This window comes from Camelus bactrianus, chromosome 12 (genome assembly GCF_048773025.1).
Source record: "Camelus bactrianus isolate YW-2024 breed Bactrian camel chromosome 12, ASM4877302v1, whole genome shotgun sequence".
NCBI classification, from domain to species: domain Eukaryota; kingdom Metazoa; phylum Chordata; class Mammalia; order Artiodactyla; family Camelidae; genus Camelus; species Camelus bactrianus.
Genome location: NC_133550.1, coordinates 29,095,805 through 29,113,926, shown reverse-complemented (window position 1 = coordinate 29,113,926; position 18,122 = coordinate 29,095,805). Strand labels below are relative to the sequence as shown.

General features: G+C 40.6%; 1 protein-coding gene and 1 pseudogene across 1 annotated transcript in view; both read left to right on the top strand.

Annotated features, from left to right (window-relative positions):
* Positions 1–494: 494 nt before the first annotated feature.
* The window catches only part of CPM (carboxypeptidase M), a 67,285-nt gene continuing 49,657 nt past the window's right edge, over positions 495–18,122 (top strand). Inside the window, exons 1-2 of the mRNA XM_010970484.3 lie at positions 495–648; positions 964–1,126. Coding sequence (XP_010968786.1) covers positions 967–1,126 — 160 coding nt within the window. The 5' untranslated portion in view covers positions 495–648; positions 964–966. The remainder of the gene's footprint in view (positions 649–963; positions 1,127–18,122) is intronic.
* On the top strand, positions 1,162–16,482 carry LOC141579406 (alpha-synuclein pseudogene; annotated as a pseudogene).

The window sequence follows — 18,122 nt, the reverse complement described above, 5'->3', positions numbered from 1 at the left end:
CTGATAGCCTTTAAAACTTCTACATACACGTTCTTAAACGCCAGGCGACTTCAGAGCAGGACTGGGGCGCCTGGCGCGGCTGGGAGCGCGGCCCTGGGGACTCCGGCCGGCACGAAAGAGCGTAAGAACCCGCGCGGGACTCCGGGCGCATCGTGGGGCTCCTGGTGGGGCTCCAGGTGGGGCTCCAGGTGAGCCCGGGGCGCGCCCGCCCGCACCACCCAACGCGAGAAGCCGTCCGAGACTTTAACGTCTCCAAACTCGCAGCAGCGGGAGTCTCATGCCCCCTTGGCGGAGCCTCCTGAAACCCGTCAGCGGCCGGAGCCGTTGCCGAGATGAGGACACTTCCAACCTGGGGAGCCAGCAAAAACTAAGGCCACGCAAGGCAACTAGGTTCCCAGACCTCTCCCCGGCGACCCGGGAACCCAGCGCAGCGCGGGCACGGGTTCGCCCAGGTGCAAAGGAGGCAGCGGCGCCCGGGCGGCCCGGCTCGGCCCCGCCCAGGAGGGACCCGCGCGGCGCCTGAGTGGGCCGGAGGGACGTCAGTCAGGCGCCGAGGGCGAGACCGGGGCGCGCCCGCCCCCTGGCTGGACTATAATGTGGCCCCCGCCGGGCTGCAGCCGCCGGGAGGCGGTGGGCGCCTAGGCAGAGGTGAGGCTGGGGGCGCGTGGGGACAGGCGCAGCTGCACAGCTGCCCGGTGGCAGAGGGTGGCGGAGACTCCGAGAAGAGAAGAGGGAGGAATAGAGGGTGGGCGGCGGGATAGAGGGCACCCGAGGCTCCCGTGCTCCGGTTGCGCTAACTCCCTAAGGTGTTACTTCCAACTTTTACCTCCTTAGGAAGCCAGGGAGGGTTAGCGTCAGGAGACCTGAGACTAGAGAGCTGAGCCGGAACTAGTAACGTCCACACCCACCCTACCCCTTCCCTTATCTGCTCTCAGCTTTATTATTGTTTTTATTCATCTCTAGAACATGGACTGCGCCCGCCTATGGCTAGGGCTGCTGCTGCCTGTGGTAGCTGCGCTGGACTTCATCTACCACCACCAGGGACAGATGGAAGCATTTCTGAAGAATGTTGCCCAAAACTACAGTTCTGTCACTCACTTGCACAGTATCGGGAAATCTGTGAAAGGTAGGATCCGCTCGTGTACTTTCCCAAGCCCCTAGTCCTCGCTTTAAATTCATTTAAATTCATTAAATATGCCTTAGCTTCCAGTCTCCTCTCTATGAAGCTACTGAGAGGGCTCCAAGCAGATCCGTCAGTGCCTGGCAGTGTTAGCTGATTTTGGCTTTTGTGTGTTGTGTTGTGTCAGGGAAGTAGTAGAAAACCTGAATTTCGCTCAACATCTCCGCTGTCATTCGGTGTCGTTGGGTGTTCTGCGTTAATGGCGTTCTGTATTTTTGGATCTTGCAGATGTTGGTTTCCTGGGATGTATATTTTAGTTTTTAGTTGTCTAGATAAACTTCTGCCAAAGAGTCTGTTTATCCGTCTCAGGTTTCCCTTTTTGTTGGCTTCTTTAAACATGATTTGGACTGTTAACCTTTCTTCAAGTCTCTTTTAAACTAAAATAGTGCAATTCTGTTGGTGAGATTTCAGTGTCATGTATAATTAGCCCTATGACTTAAAGTTATGCAAAAAAGTGGCTGGGGTGCTGATAAAAAGGCTAGTTCTTTCTACATTTTTACTTGTATTTCGGGGAGGTAATTAGGCTTGTTTATTTGTTTAATGGAGGTACTGGGGATTGAACCCAAGGCCTTGTGCATGTTAAGCACCTGTTCTATCACTGAGCTATACCCTCCCCACAAGGCTGTTTTTAAAGTTACCTATTTGAATAAGGTAATTGCTGGGTAATAAGTGTATGATAGCAGTGAATGGTACTGCTCCTAGCACTTCCACTCTCATCATTTAATTGCTTATTGTTTTAATGTAGAAACAATATATTAAGTATAAATATATAACTATATATTACATTAAGTGTTCTCATTTTAATAGATAGGGAAATTGAATCATAGAGAAATAAAGTATTTTGCCCAAGATCACCCAGATGGTGAGTTTTAGAACCAGGACTGGAACTCAAATCGCTCTACTTCAAGAGTTAGACATTTGGGGACAAGGCAAATAATTTCACCGGTTATTTTTACTTTCTTAATCTTTTATTATATTAGTAGTCTCCAAAGAGATTACCAGATACCTTAATGCTTAAATCATAAGTTTTGTCAAGTTTATGCCATTTGGATCTCAATTCTTTTAAGGTGTGTTCAAATCTCACCTGGATTTTGGCTCTAAGCTTTTCACACAATTGGGAGTCTCTTAATTATCATATTCTTAAGTAATTATTTCCCCCCAAAATTTAAGGGTATGTTTTTTTGTATTAAAGAAGTATTACATAAATTGACTTATGTGCAATGCAACATAAAAATCCTGGTCTTATGTGTGTAATGGTATCTTTGTTTTCAAACATTGCCAAAGAGTTGGTGCCAGAATTACTCTGTATTGCTGTATAATCCAAAATTACAGAGGCTGAATGTATGAGAAATCATATCTTGAATCAGCATATATATTCAACCTTTTCATTCTCCCTAGGGCTAGAGAAGAGCAATTAAAAAGATCTAAGAATACTAATTATATTAGTAAAGGAAATACAGAGCACAACTAGCTTGAGTTATTGTTCAGTCATCATTTAAACCACAAGATGATGCAAATGTTGTTCATTTTAAGGACTAAACGATTTGGTTTTAAGTTTTTATTTTTTTTTCAAGCAAAAAGGGCTTGTGAAAGAAAATTGGGGGCTGTCTTTCTTAATGTCAACCAGCTGTTTTGATCTCTCCTGCATGCTATCAGACCACAGTAATGGTCTGATAATAATGGAAGCCAGCAGGTTAATTTTTTTTTTTAACCTTGTATGCACTCTTGTGGTTAAAGGATAGAGGAGTTATCACGTAAAAAATAAAATCTGGCAATAGTGGTCAAATGTTTGTCTTGTGTGTGTTCTGAATAATTGACCTTGATTAAGAAAAATCCCAAATCTGCTATTAGAGTCCAAGTTGTTGGTTGAACTACACACTAGTAACTGGAAGTCAGGTGCCAATCTATCCCTGCGTGGTGGCTCAAGCATTGGAAGATGGTGCTCCCTTGTTGGCACTCTTTTCACTAGATAGTTTTCCCTGGCCGTCCTGCCCTCTGATGTTTGGCGAACAAGATTCACTGTATGTGTTATTTTTCTTTCTCTCTCTCTCTTTCTCTCTCTCTTTCTCTTTCTCTCTCTGTTGTGTGAGCACGGGCAATCTACCTAGAAGGGAAAATACTATTCCTACCTAACCAAATACCTTTTTAATTTTATAAATGCATATCACATTTATTTTCATTGCTGTAATCATGGATTCTGTCCCACTTTTCCCCCCAGTTTACATGATTTCATTATGTATTTCCATGAATTGAAAATTCTGCAGATGAGACTTGGTTGCTATGTAGCATCTTATCCTCTTGATCGTGTGAATTTCTTAGTCGTTCACCTATTTGAGGCATCTGCATAGTTTCTGATGGTTTCTGTTATAAACAGTGATGCTAAAAAGCCATTGAGACATGTCATGATAATGGCCTTCTATTTTAACTGGTGATTTGTTTCCAGTTTCTGATTTTCAAATGTTTGAAACCCACACAAAAGTTGAGCACATATATACCTTTCACCTAGATTCAGCCATAGTTGACTGACCATATTTCACTTGAGACTTTTGGAGGAAACCCCACCACCTAATGACAGAGTACAGACATCTAAGGGCAATAGTAGCAACTCAAATAAGAACTGACAGCTGAGTTGAGAAATGTCAGAAAAGGTACAATGTTCATTGATCCATTCCTCCATTTGGTTAAGGGAGGGCCTCCTTCCCTCCATTTTTTTTTTCTTTTAACTCCTAAGTCCCTTTGTCTCACATGTTCCTGGGACATCCTCAGTAATTTATTTCTGTTTGTTTAATTGATTGGACATTTGCTGAGGGAAAGCCATGTGAAGCAAGCAAAAATGTGCCTCATTTATGCCCTGTCATCAAGTAGCTCCCTTTAAAATACAAGTGTATATATTGTAGATTTCCCCAGCTCTTCTCTCCATGTCCCCCAAAATAGTTTTAGGACTATTTTAAATGAGATTTCCCACATGTCTGTTTTAAGAATCTTGTCTTTCCTCCTAAATCTAACCTTTATCTGAATAAGGAAGTTTACAAAGGCCAAGGGATAGATAATAAAATCTCTGTTACAAATTGCTTTCCATGTATTGGGTATTTGATTACATTGTTTCAATCTCAACAACTCAAAGTAGGCAGTAGCCTCATTTACAGAGCAAGTCAAATGAAGCACAGAGAAGTTAATTAAATTGCTGGACGTCGCACAGCTGATAAGTGTTAGAGGGAGGATTCAAACCCAAATTCGCATCTCTCTCAAGCACATCTTTTCCTCATTAAAGAAGCAGCTTGACACAGATATGGATGGCTACATGGAGATTGAGGTTAGTGGAGAGTTTCAGAGTCATGTTTTGGGCACACTTGATCTGAAAGTATAGCTTCTACCAAGAGTCTATAGCTGTGCTGTTCAACACAGTAGTCAGTAGCCACTTGGCTATCGAGCAGTTGAAATTAAGCTGTGCTAAAAGTGACTTTGAAGATTTAATACAAAAAAGTAAAGCAGTCCATTAATATGTTTATATTGATTCCATGGTGAAATGGTAATATTTCAGATACACAAGCTAATTAAGAAATATTTTGGATATATATATAACTGAATCATGCTGTACACCTGAAACTAACACAACATTGTAAATCAACTATACTTTAAAAAAATTTTTAAGAAATATTTTAAAATTCACCTGTTTCTTTTTACTTTTGTTAATGTGGTTGTGGTTACTAAAACATTTTAAATTACGTATATGACTTGCAGGTTGAGCTGTGCTGATCCAGACAGAAATTTGTTGTTAGCAGTATTTTTTTCTGAGTACAAAGGAATGTAGAAAATTTGGAAGACACAACAAAGCACCAAGAAGAAAATTAAAATCTCACCATCCAAAGAAAAAATTAAGTAGACTTGAAAGACTGTATGTTCTGGGGGGAGGGTATATAGCTCAGTGGTACAGTGCACTGCTTGACATGCATGAGGTCCTAGGTTCAATCCCCAGCACCTCCATTTAAAAAATAAATAAACCTAATTACCCCCCCAAACAAACAAAAAGACTATGTACTGCTTTGTGTCTTTCCTCCCTCCCATTGAGCCAGATATCTTATTTGTCCATGCAAACATGTTATTTCTAACACTTGATATTTTTATGCCTGCTTTGTGTCCTATCAATGGATATACTATTGTTTATTTAACTTACACCCCACTGACATTTAAGTTTTGTTTCTAAACTTTTCCTGTTAGAAAAAATACCATAGTGAACATCTTTATAGCTAAAGCAGCAAACATTGTCAGAGCATGGGCTTTGAAAGCAAGTGCTCAAGTTTAAATTCTAGATCCTCTACTTTGTAGCAGAGTGACCCTGGGTTGTTAGAATAATTCCTAGCACATAGTAAGTACTACAGAAGTTCTGTTGTTAGGGGGTACGTTACCTGCTATTAGGGACACATTTCTAAAAAGGAAATTACTGTGTCTTAAGAAGCTTTACATATTTGATACATGTAACCAAATTGCCTTCCAAACAGAGTATATTGATTTATAATCTCGTAAGAAACATATGCTAAGAAAAAAACAACTCTTGTAAATCTGCTAGTCATAGATCAGGCATAGACCAGTGATTTGAAAGATTACTTTAATAATTGTCAAAGGGTACAAAGTTTCAAAAAAAAAAAAAGTTTCAAAGTTTCGATCATACAAGGTGAATATGTCCTAGAAGTCTACTGTACAGCATAGTGCCTATAGTTAACAATATTGCTTACATTACAATTTGCTAAGAGAGTAGATCTGAAGTGTTATAATAATAATGAAAGATTACTGTAGCATTAGTTTTTCATTATTGTGTTTAAAGTACAAGGGAGAATATATTTCTCATGCATTTTCCCCAAGAATTCTCACCTTCACATAGTCATTCAACAGATACTGAATCTCTGCCAGGAGTCTTCATAACATTTCAGATGCTCAAAAATCTCCCCACAATTGGCTTAGATTCCTGCCCCAAACAGGCATGTACTGTGTTCACATACACAGATCTCTCTCTGTACTACCCTTGACTAGGTAGATTTTGCCTGGTGATTTGCACTCTTAGAAAAGAACACTGTATATAAGATTTTACCACAACATTTGGTTTTCTGTCACCCTGTTGCTCAAGCATGATCATATAGCCAGTTTGCTTAAGATTCTGTATAAAATGCTTTTTGTGATATAAATATTGACCTATGGAGAACTAAACAGCAAGAAAACCGCTAAAATCTAGGAATTTCAGCTGTAATACATGTTTGTGATTTAAAGTCACATTAGGTTAGTGTAGGCCCCCGACTGTGGGAACAAAGGAACGAGCCTTGGGCCAGAATGGTAAACAAGTTATAAAAAGCTGCAGACTCAGAGGAGGTGAGAAGGCTGGTTAGCCAATGACGGGTAAGATCCCCAGACGGGGGCAACCTAAGACAGGCACAGCCGCCTGAGTCCAGGAAGAATGTTGTGAAGCAGCCGTTTCTCATATGTTCCGCCCTGATAAGTTGTAAGGCTCGCTGGTGCCAACACGAACATGATTTACCAAAACATAAAGGGTCTTCTGACCTTGAGCCAGACGCTGCCTGTTAACCATTTCCCTTGTCATTCTTCTTTGCTATATGAGACTGTGTAACTTAATAAAGCTTCAGAGTAGCCATCAGCTCTCTCCGCATACAGTGTGTATGTGTACATGATATCGCAACACCAACAGTTAGCAAGCACTTCCCCTCTTCTTTACCTTGAAATATAAAGTCCTTTTCTGAAATGTCTTACTGTTATCAGCCTTGTTTTGTAAACATCCACAGCTTCTTAAAGACACTGCCTTTTTTTTTTTCTTACAAGGAGATGATTTAGATTTCCACCATACTTGTAGTATATTTTAAAAGAAGAAATTGAGACGGAATATCCAAAAAGTAACACAGAATCTTACTTTGTTTCTTGTATCTAGTAACCATTTTTGTCCCCAAATTTCAAATGTATCTAAACACCAATATTCTAGGGGCATTTGAAACTTAATGTTGGCTGTCTTAGTATTTTTAAGTGAATTTTTCTATTGTCCTGACTCTTCACATATATACTACACTTAATCACTCTCACAATGGTATGAAATGCCATTATTACCCTTAATTTACATGTGGAGAATTGAGATTGAATTAGCTAGTAAATGATGGAGGGGTGATTGGAACCAAAGTCTGTCTTGTGCCAAATAGTGAACCCTTAAACCTCTCTGCAATAAAGAGAAGATTCTCCAAGTTACCTTTTTTCTGATCTTGTCCCTTTTCCCTCCCCCACACACCCTGCCCTCCTCTTGCCCCTGATGCCTGAAATTCTGAAAATTGACAAGCTTTTCCTCTATCATCCAAGAAAAGGTCTGTAGTAAATGTCTTTTATATGCTGTGTGATCTACGGAATTCCTTAACCCCCACCCCCTTTCGGTATTTACAGTTTCATCCAAAGCAGTGTGAATTCCAAATTTTGGTGTAAATTTAATTTTTTCTTCCATATACCAAAACTGTTTGATTTTTGAGGCAAAAGGAGAAGGCTGAGATTCTGATTCACACCCATACAGGACACCCACCCACCAAAATGCCATCTCCTGAGAACAGTGGTTTTCATTAAGAGCAGTACCGCCCCCTAGGGGGAATTTTGGAAATTGAGAGGTTTAGGCCATATCTCAGAAGTCTTTGGAGAGGGGACCTCACTGACACATCCTCATGATTTTGTTAGCAGTGCATGGCATAGTCATGCGTAGTGAAAAATCGTCCCCTACATTGTCTCATGCCCTCTATAGATGACAGACCAGTCTACAGTGATCTGAGCCTAAAACCAAATTCCATTTTATGTACAAACACAAAATACTTTTTCCCATAATTTTAATATGTACTGAACTTTCCAGGAATATAACTATAGGTAAATTGAGGGAAAATTCAATTTTGTTTCTCTCTGAACTTGGTTCAGAGAGATTTCACATTCATGAAATCTTGACACCAGTAATCACGCAGCTGAATCAGTCTGCGTTTGTAATAAATGCCTTCACCATCAATCTCAAGAAATGACACAAGCATCTGACTTTATCACTGTGTCTTTCAGTAGACAGTGCCCAAGATTTATGTACTGATGCTATATTTTAAGTTGCTTTCCTTTTATTTCTCCTTTATATAAAGTTCAAACCTTATGTCAGTCTTTTTGAACTTATGTGTGTAAATATGTTACTTTCTATGAATTTATGCCTGTATGGTAAAGGATGAGTTGCAAAATACTGGACATGAAAAAACAGGCATCCACAGAGAGGGTTAGGAGCTATTCACCTAAAATCACAGATGTAGAGAGCTGATAAAGACTCAGTTCAAATTGATGTAGCCAGAATCCAAAAAGTGTTTGGTTTCTGTTCTTGATCAATAAACATGTGTGTCTGGAGGCAACACCATGGTGACAGCAGGATCCAGACTGAAAGATAACAGTCATTAGCTCTGTTTCTTTTAGTTTGTACATTTAGAACACCTCTTTCTCTAAGAGTACAAAATAAGAAAGTAAGATAAGAAGAATCTTAAAGTGAAAAAATTTCCAAGATTATGTCAAATACCTACATGCATTTGGATTAGGGGGAAGGAGATTAAATCAGAGCTTCCTATCTAGTGACTTAAAACAATTGGTGTTCTTCTGAACTTCATAGCAATTCAATGTTATAGAGGACAGTGGTTTGCTGAGGGGTTAAGAAATCCTAACTTGAGTTTGTATTCAAATAAAACAGACATAAGTTGCACATGAAAGATGTTTTCTCATCTGTTTTGCAAGGATTGCTGCATGTCAGATGTTTTGAAAGTGAAGACTTTCTGGTCTATGACCCTCCAAGTACATAGTGTCGCCAAGCCCAACTAGAGGTTTAGTCTCCAGGGCATCACAGAAATGCTGCCAACTTCAAACAAGTTGCCTTCAAACTGGCTCCCACGACTTATCCGGAACTTCCCCAGAGCTGAAGATAACAGCCTCAATGGTGGGGTGTAAAGGCATTAACGACAGGGGAAACCCTTCAAACACATAAGCACTGTCAGAGAGTTGAGGAGAAGAAAAGAAACCTTCTATTTGTATAAATAGAGAGCTCTCCATTAGCTGCTTACTCAGTTTTTGACATTTCTCTGATAGGAATCTCTGAGGAAACTAGAACCATTCTTAAGGAGTACAACTGAAGTCAACTGACAATTGGCCAAATACAGAACTCAGCCTCCTTTCCAACAAAGTGCACGGGTGTATTAAGAACACAGGTGAAGTTTAGCACAAGGTTACAGTTTTAGAGCAGGAATGGACGTCAGAGACTACTTGATCATATAGTCAGTTAATTGAAGCTTAGTTCAAAATGTCACCTCCTCCTGGATGCCTTTTTCCTGCTTGCCTGGACAGAGTTAGTCTCCTTGTGCTCATCTTCCTGAGCATCTTCCGGGAGCTCTGTCTATGTTGCACCAAGAGGGCAGGGAACAGGCTTTGTTCATCTTTGTATCCTAAGCCCTAATCTGTGCTGATTAAGTGTGACAGGCACTTGGAGGGCACAGCCAAAGAGTTTTCCATGTGTAGTAAAGGAAACATTAATGTAAATTCACTTTTATACAATATAGTATGTAGTATTATTATTATATAAGTATATAGGATGGATATTTTTATATACTTTTAATATGCATTTATATAGTTATACCTACTATATGTAACTTTATATATGCAACTTTATATAGTTACATATATTGTGTATAGTAACTACTTGAGTCTCTCAGGAAAATGAAGTCATTTTCTCTCAGTGTAACCTTTTTTGGCTTAAACTATTTTATGGTAAGTAATATGATACTGGGAGAGGTAGAATTGGAGGACCTCATTACAACACAGCTCACAGAAGTCACTGGAGTTATAGGAGGCAGCGGCAGGGAAGGTAGTGTCCTTTGCAGTAAAGGGCACAACTCAATTATTCACTGACAAACCTAAAGGGGTTCTGTCCCCCCTCCCCCCAGCCCTCCAAACACTAACCAAACCTGTATTAAGAGAAGGGAGTGTAAACAGAGGAGATACACACACACCCAGACCCTCTCCATTAAGAATTTTAAGTAAATATCCCTGGTTTTATTTGAACAGTGCAAAAATAATTCGGGTGTCTATTTGGAGAATGTAAAAAAGAGAAACGGATCATGGATGAAGCCTTTCCACCACCTCCCCCCCCCCCCAAAAAAAGGAAGCGTTAAGCAGATAATTGCAATCCCTCCATTTTAGGGTCTTTTTTCCCCTGCATGCTCAGGAATGCTTTACAGATTTAAGATGCAGAGGTTTTGGAAATACACAGGCAGACTGTTGAAGATATCTTAACTTTGACTTTTAGTCCCTGTTCAATATTGATTTCTTTGCCCGTTGTTAGTAACTCAGTCAAGCCCATCCATTAAAATTCTTTTAAAGGGGGCTATTCACTCCTGTGAAAGTGCAGGCAACTGGAGACATGTGGGGAGCAGATTATTTTAACATGAAGCAATTCCATGGGCATTTTCCCATTATTTTAAAATTAGATTTATTTATACCTTAGTAATACAACCAAATGCACATGGAGTTAAATTTCAGATGAAGGTTGCTCAGCTGAGGATCACGTTTCATTTTCTTCTGTTCCTCTTAGAGACTGAGATCTTACCGTACTAGAGATAAGCCTAGTGGGTTTATCATTTGTTACTGGTAGGTTCCTTTCTATTTCTGAAAAAACAAAGAAAGATAAATTGGGAAGTACCACATTCTAGCCTTAACATTTAGTTGGGCTTGGTGACCTGAGTTTTAAGAACAAATTTTTTTTAATTTTGAAAAATTATTTTTATGGTAAAATACACATCACACAATTTACCACATTTACCACTTTTAAGCATACAGTTCAGTGTTATTAAGTACATTCTCATAACTGTGCCACCATCAATACCATCTATCTCCAAAACTCTTTTTATCTTGCAAAATTGAAACTCTATACTTACTAAATACTTCTAACTGTCCATTTCCCCTCCCTAGTTAGGTAATTTTTTAACAGCTGTATTGAAAGATAATTCACATGCCATACAGTTCTTCCATTTAACATGTACAGTTCGGGGTCTTGAGGATGGTCAGAGTTGTGCACCCATCACCACAGTCCATCTGAGAACAGATTCATCACCCCGCAAAGAAACCCCATGCCATTCACAGTCACTCCCATTTCCTCCCCAAACCTCCCCAGCCCTAGGCAGTCACTAATCCACTTTCTGTCTCTATATATTTGCCTGTTCTGGACATTTCATGTAAATGGAGGCATACAGTACATGGTATTTCATGACAGGCTTCTTTCACTTAGCATGATGTTTTCAGGCTTCGTCAGTGTTGTAGCCTGACCAGTACTACTTTCCCCTTTTTGGCCAAATGATATTCTATTGTGTGAATATGCCACATTTTATTTTTACCCATGCATCAATTGACATTTGAGTTGTTTTCCACTTTTGGGCTAGAATGAATAATGCTGTGAACTTTTGTGTTAAGTTTTTGTGTCAACCTATTTTTAGTTCTCTGGGGTATATACCCAAGGATAGAATTACTGGGTCACACAGTAACTCTGTGTTTAATATTCCAAGGAATCAAAATTTTCCAAAGTGGTTGCACTATTTTACACTCCCACTAGCAATGAATGAGGAAGAACATGTACTTCTAAATGTACAAAACATGTCTTCATACTCACACACCAGTTCGAAGTGTAGAGGTGGCCAGAGCGTGCAGAGGCCTTGCGGTGGAAGGGGTCCTGCTGTATTCCCAGAACAGAAACAAGGCTAGTGGAGCTGCCGCATAGCGAGCAGGCGGAGTGGTACTGGGTGAAGCTGGGAAGGTGTGCAGGGGACAGTTCATAGAGTGCCTTGTACACTGATTCAAATATGGAGAATCTGAATTCTGTTCTGAGAATAATGGGAAACCAATGAAGGGTTTTGATCAGACTGATGTGATCTGATGTAGGTTTGAAAAATTATAACTTTGCTTTGCTGAATGGAGAAGTAATTAGAAAGGGGCGAGTATAGAAGCTGGAAGGAAGATCCATTTGTAATAATCCAGGCACCTGTTAATGATGGCGATTTGGATTAAGATGCTGTGTTAGAAATGGAGAGAAGTGGAGGGATTAGAGATTTGTTTCGGAGATAAAACCAACAATACTTGCTCATGGATTGGAAGGGAGGTGAGCAGAGATCAGGGAAAAATAAAAAGCCCAGGATGACTTCAGGGTTTCAGCTTGGGCAGCTGAGTGTATGAGGTATTATTTGCTAAGATGGAAAACAACTGGAAGAGGACAGGTTTGGGTTGGAATTAAGAGCTCGAGGAGAAGGACCACGACAAGAAGGGGACACGGGAGAGAGGGCGAGCGACCGAGTGCAGAGATGTGGGGTGAGGGTGGTGTAAAGGAATTCATTAGCCATGGATGTGTTCATGGAAGGACTTTCAAAGGCCAAAGGAGTCGTGACTGCTGCTGAAAAAACCAAACAGGGTGTGGCAGAAGCAGCAGGAAAGACAAAAGAGGGTGTTCTCTATGTAGGCTCCAAAACCAGGGAAGGTGTGGTTCACAGTGTGACAACAGTGGTTGAGGAGACCAAAGAGCAAGTGACCAGTGTTGGAGAGGCAGTGGTGACAGGGGTGACAGCAGTAGCACAGAAGACAGTGGAAGGAGCAGGGAGCATTGTAGCCGCCACTGGCTTTGGCAAAAAGGATCAGTTGAGCAGGAGTGAAGGAGGAGCCCCCCAGGAAGGATTCTGGAAGACTTGCCCGTGGAGCCTGACAGTGAGGCTTATGAAATGCCTTCTGAGGAAGGGTATCAGGACTACAAACCCGAAGCCTAAGAACTATCTTTGCACCCAGTTTCCTGAGATCTGCTGACATCCTGCACAAGTGCTCAGTTCCAACGTGCCCAGTCATGACGTTTTCTCAAAGTTTTCAGTGTATTTTGAAGTCTTCCATCAGCAGTGACTTGAGTATCTGTACCTACCCCAACTCGGCATTTCCGTGCTTTCCTCTCACTGAATATATGGTAGCAGGATTGCTGTGTGCTGTGGATATTGTGGCTTCAAATCTAAAATGTTAAAGCAAATTAAAAACACCTAAGTGACTACCACTTATTTCTAAATCTTCACTATTTTTTTTGTTGCTGCTGTTGAAAAGTCGTCAGTGATTTACTATCATATTACATAAGATTTTAAGGTGTCTTTTAATGATTCTAAGAATAATGATGTATTCTGCAATTTGTTAATATATACAATACTTAAACATGTGAGCGTGAAAGTATGCACCTATAAATATTAACTATAAAATTTTTTTTAAAAAGCTCTAATTTAGACGATTTTTTTTGTAAGTTTGAAATCCTTAGGAGACATCCAGTGGGAATGGCCAGTAGACAGCTAGGTGTATAGGTGGAGTTTGGGGGAACATTTTGGCTGTAGAAAAAAACTTGAGAGTCATCTGTATGGATGGTATTGAAATCCATGGGTCTAATAAAATAATCTAACAAGAGAAGGAAAATAAAAGAAGGTCAGAATAGAGCAATAGGATATTAGAACATTTAGAGTCTGATGGAGGTAGAAGCCAGCAAAGGAGATGGGGGAAAAAAAAATCAGCCATGAGGTAGGAGGAGGATGAAGAGCAGTGTCACAGACATCAAGGAAGGGCAGCAGATCAAGAAGGAGGCTGCTTTGGGGTCCCATGACCCGTCATTCGCTGGAAAGACTCATGACTCAACAAAGTTATACTTGTAGCTAAGATTTACTAAGCAAAGGACACAGTGCAGGCACAGCAGAATAATGACATGTAGGCAAAGATGAGAAGAGCATAGGCACTCTGTTCTTCCGTGAGGATCCTACAGATGCATGTTTTCCTCCAGTTGTGAACTGTACCTCTACACGTGGAAGCCCACTCAAGTACTGGAAGTCCAGAGCTCTTCAAGGGAGCTGGTCACATGACTGTCATGGCCAGCCAGGGTGCAGACCCACAACACACCAGGTGCCTGTCGTGAATCTCTTTGTTTACTTTAAACAATGCTTTTGGCTTGGTACATACTGACCCACTGTATTGTGGATACATAATAGCCTCCTTAATTCGTGAACTTGGAAGGAGCTTAGTGTTCATTTTGCTGAAGGTTCATCACGATGAGTGCAGATGTTCCCAGAGATAAGCAGGGAAGGGAGTAAAACTCCTCTTTCCTCTCGGAAGTTAACCATGTCGGATGCAGCTGTAAGTGAAGAGAGAGCTGTAAAGTCAAGTGTCCCAAAGTAGAGTCAGTTAAATCCTATTTTCCTCTAGACAAATTCATTCAATGTATTTAGCAAACATGTATTACATGCCTAAAATAGTTAGTGGCGTGTGCTAGCATAAAAATACAAAGGAAAAGAAGTTAGACATGGTCCATTCTCTGATGGGGTTGATGATCTAATGAGTGAGTGGGAGGGAAGAAACATCCAACAAATGCAGATGGGATTCGCCCTGGGGGAGGAGGATATGGTGGGGCACCTGAAGGATGGAATCAGCCAGGTGAAAGGGGGAAGGCAAGGCAATAAATAGCATGTTCAAAGGCCTGGTGGTGAAGGAGCAGATGGACCCTTAGGAGCACAAGAGGTTGAGTGTGGCTGGAGAGGAGAGCATGGAGGGGGAGAGGAGACAAGGTGGACAGGTCATAGAAGACCTTGCACACGTTGTGCTGGACCTCTTGCTTCATCCAAAGGGAGTCATAATCTTCCTACAGATTCTCGCCTGATGGGAAAGTGACAAATTTGTTTTCTTGATTGGAAAATTCCTGATAATTTTGCAGTTGATTTTGCATTACAATAAAGACTCCCTTTAAGAAATAGGTGGGTCAGCCATTTCTGGAACAAGAAAATAGAAAATACAAACACACCAGGATGAGTAAACCAGAGCACTCACAAAATGTAGTATTAAATACGTAAAAATAACAGTTCCTAAAAACAATCAGTGAGAAGGGCTCTGATTTAAATACCATAATTGGATCAGATTGTTCACCTAAACACTGAAGATCGTTTATTTTTACCCCACAGCTTACTAGAAACATTTCAATGGTACTTTGCACTTAGTGTCTTTTCTTGTTGCCCTCACAGAGCACAGATAACACAAAAAGAAATGATTTTTTTAATCAGCCATTTTGGAGACAAATTCTGGTTATGCCAGACTTATACAGAAATTGATAAATATTAATTAAATCTGGAATTCATAGAGAAATGTCAGAGCACCTAGGAACAATACTTAGTTTTTTTCCAACTGTATTGAGACATAACTGGCAATAACATTGTGTACGTTTAAAGTGCATGACATGAGTTGATAAACCCGCATTGTAAAATGATTACCACGTAAGGTTAGTTAACACAGCCTTCTCACATAATTAGTATTTTGTTGTGGTGGTGGTAGTAAGAATATTTACTCTTTCAGCAACTTTGTACAATAGAGTATTGTTAATACTATATAATATAGTCATCACACTATATGCTGTAGTCATCACACTGTGTATTAATCCTCAGATCTTCTAACTGAAAGTTTGTACCCCTTGATCAACATCTCCCTATTTCCTCCAATCTCCAGCCCCTGGTGACTGCCAATCCACTCTGTTTTCTATGAGTTGAGTTCTTTTATATTCCACATATCAGTGAGATCATAGCCCTATCTTAGTTCAGCTAGCATAATGTCCTCATTTCATCCATGCTGTCACAAATGGCAGAATTTCCTTCTTTTTTAGAGCTGAATAATATTCCATTATATGTACATGTCACATTTTCTTTATCCATTCATCCATCTGTGAACACTTAGGTTGTTTCTCTATTTTGGCTGTTGTAAATAATGCTGCAGTGAACATGGGGGTGGAAATCTCTCTTGGAGATACTGATTTCATTTCCTTTAGGTATATACCCAGCAGTGGGATTGCAGGATCATACGGTAGTTATAGCCAAGACATGGAAACAGCCTAAATGTCCATCAACAGATTACTGGATAAAGAAGATGTGGTATATTTATACAATGGAATACTATTCAGCCATGAAAACTGACAACATACCGCCATTTGCAGCAACATGGATGTTCCCGGAGAATGTCACTCAAAGTGAAGTAAGCCAGAAGGAGAAAGAAAAATACCGTATGAGATCACTCATATGCAGAATCTAGTTTTAATTTTTTTTGAGGACCCTCCATACTGTTTTTAATAGTGGCTGTTCCGATTAACATCCCTGCCGACAGTGCACAAGATAGGAACAGATACTTTCTATTTTTAAATAATATTGGAATATTGTTGTTACGAATACATTTGACCCTTGAACAACAACAGTGGATTTTTTCTGTAGTAAACACTACAGTGCTAAATGATTGGCAGTTGGCTGAATCCTCTGATGTGGAACCACATATATGGAGGAACTGCAGGAGGAAGGGGATCAAGTAAATTTGATTTCAGGGGTTAACACCCCTGACCGCCCCCCCCCCCAATTGTTTAAGGGCCAACTGTACAAGCATTTGAATTTTTCAGGTAGTTTGTAGCAGCACTGAGAGGGGGCTTCATCTTGGTCTCATTTTCTAGGTAAGCTATATTGAATGGGAGCAGCAAGTGTGGGAAAATGAAAGAAGTGTAGCTGCTGTTTACCAAGTGCCGGTAATGTGCCTGGCATCCTGCTTTATGGCCCTTGACACATTTTCCTCATTTAAGCTATAGAAAAACTCTGATAGGTCATTTACTTTCCCATTTTAGAGCTGAGAACAAATAGATTTCCTAGCTGAAGAAACTGATGATCCAAAATTATATCTTGGTAACTGAAAGACTGGGGTTACCAACCCAAATGCATCTTCCAGGAATTCATTTTTGTATTCATTCAACAGCTGTTTCTTAACACTCCTGTTAGCTACCAGAACCTAGGCAGGAGGATACGAAGAACAAGACCTGGACCTTTCCTTTAGGAACAAGGGCTGGGGCTTTACACCCAGTCACCTTAACGGGAAAAGCACTGTAATATGGCTGTGAATGTTCAAAGGCCTGGCCTCCAGGGTTCTTGGGAAAGTCGAGAAAGTCTTATCGGGGAAGCTGATGATTGAACAAAGCTTTGACTGTTGGCAGGCAGGCAGGTGAGGGGTAGGAATTCCCAGTAACGTGAGTGGGGAAACAGACAGGAGCGTAAGGGGCAAAGGGTGAGGTTGCTGCCGGCAGCAGCTGGGGCACTGAGTGCTGAGGAGCTGGGACTGCCTTGTACACCGCCAAGAATAAAGAGTTGATGGTGATTTCGAATGTTTCTTAGCATCTAGGGTATCTTAGTGTGTGCTTCCTGGAAAATAAAAAAGTTTCAGAAGGATTTTGTCATGATAGTGTTTGGTTTTTGGGGACAGGAACAGATTGTTCAAAGGACAGTGACAAATAGGGAAAATATTTTGACTCACGTAACTCTTCACTAAAGTTGCACTATTTGTAGCCCCCAGGGAACTATGATTCCATAGGACATTCTGTCCTCTGTCCTTGGGAAAGCATGTTTCAAAAGGAATAAAAAGGGGTGTTTGAGCATTAGTAATAAAGTTGTACACTTTATTGAATGCTGACTATATACTGGGCATTATTTTAAAGCCTGACAGCAATCTGGGAATTCAGTGGTATTATCTCTGTTTTACAGATGGGGAACTGAGGCTTGGGGAAAAGGTGACTTGCCCAAGGCATCTTAGCTGTTAAGGGGCACAGCTGGGAACTCAAACCCAGGAGTCAAAGTTATGGTTCTTCCACTTTCCAAATGGTCTTGAAAACCTAGAAGCTTCTGTCACAGTGACTTGGGAGATCTCAGTGGGTAAGGAGACAGACAACACCTTGGGTTCCCTTCCTGATACCAGAGGAGCTCCACTTTGATTTCTTACCATTGGATTTTCACATACAATTTTGTTGGAATAAAAGTTCCATGTCCCTGGGGTGGATATTGATTATGGAACC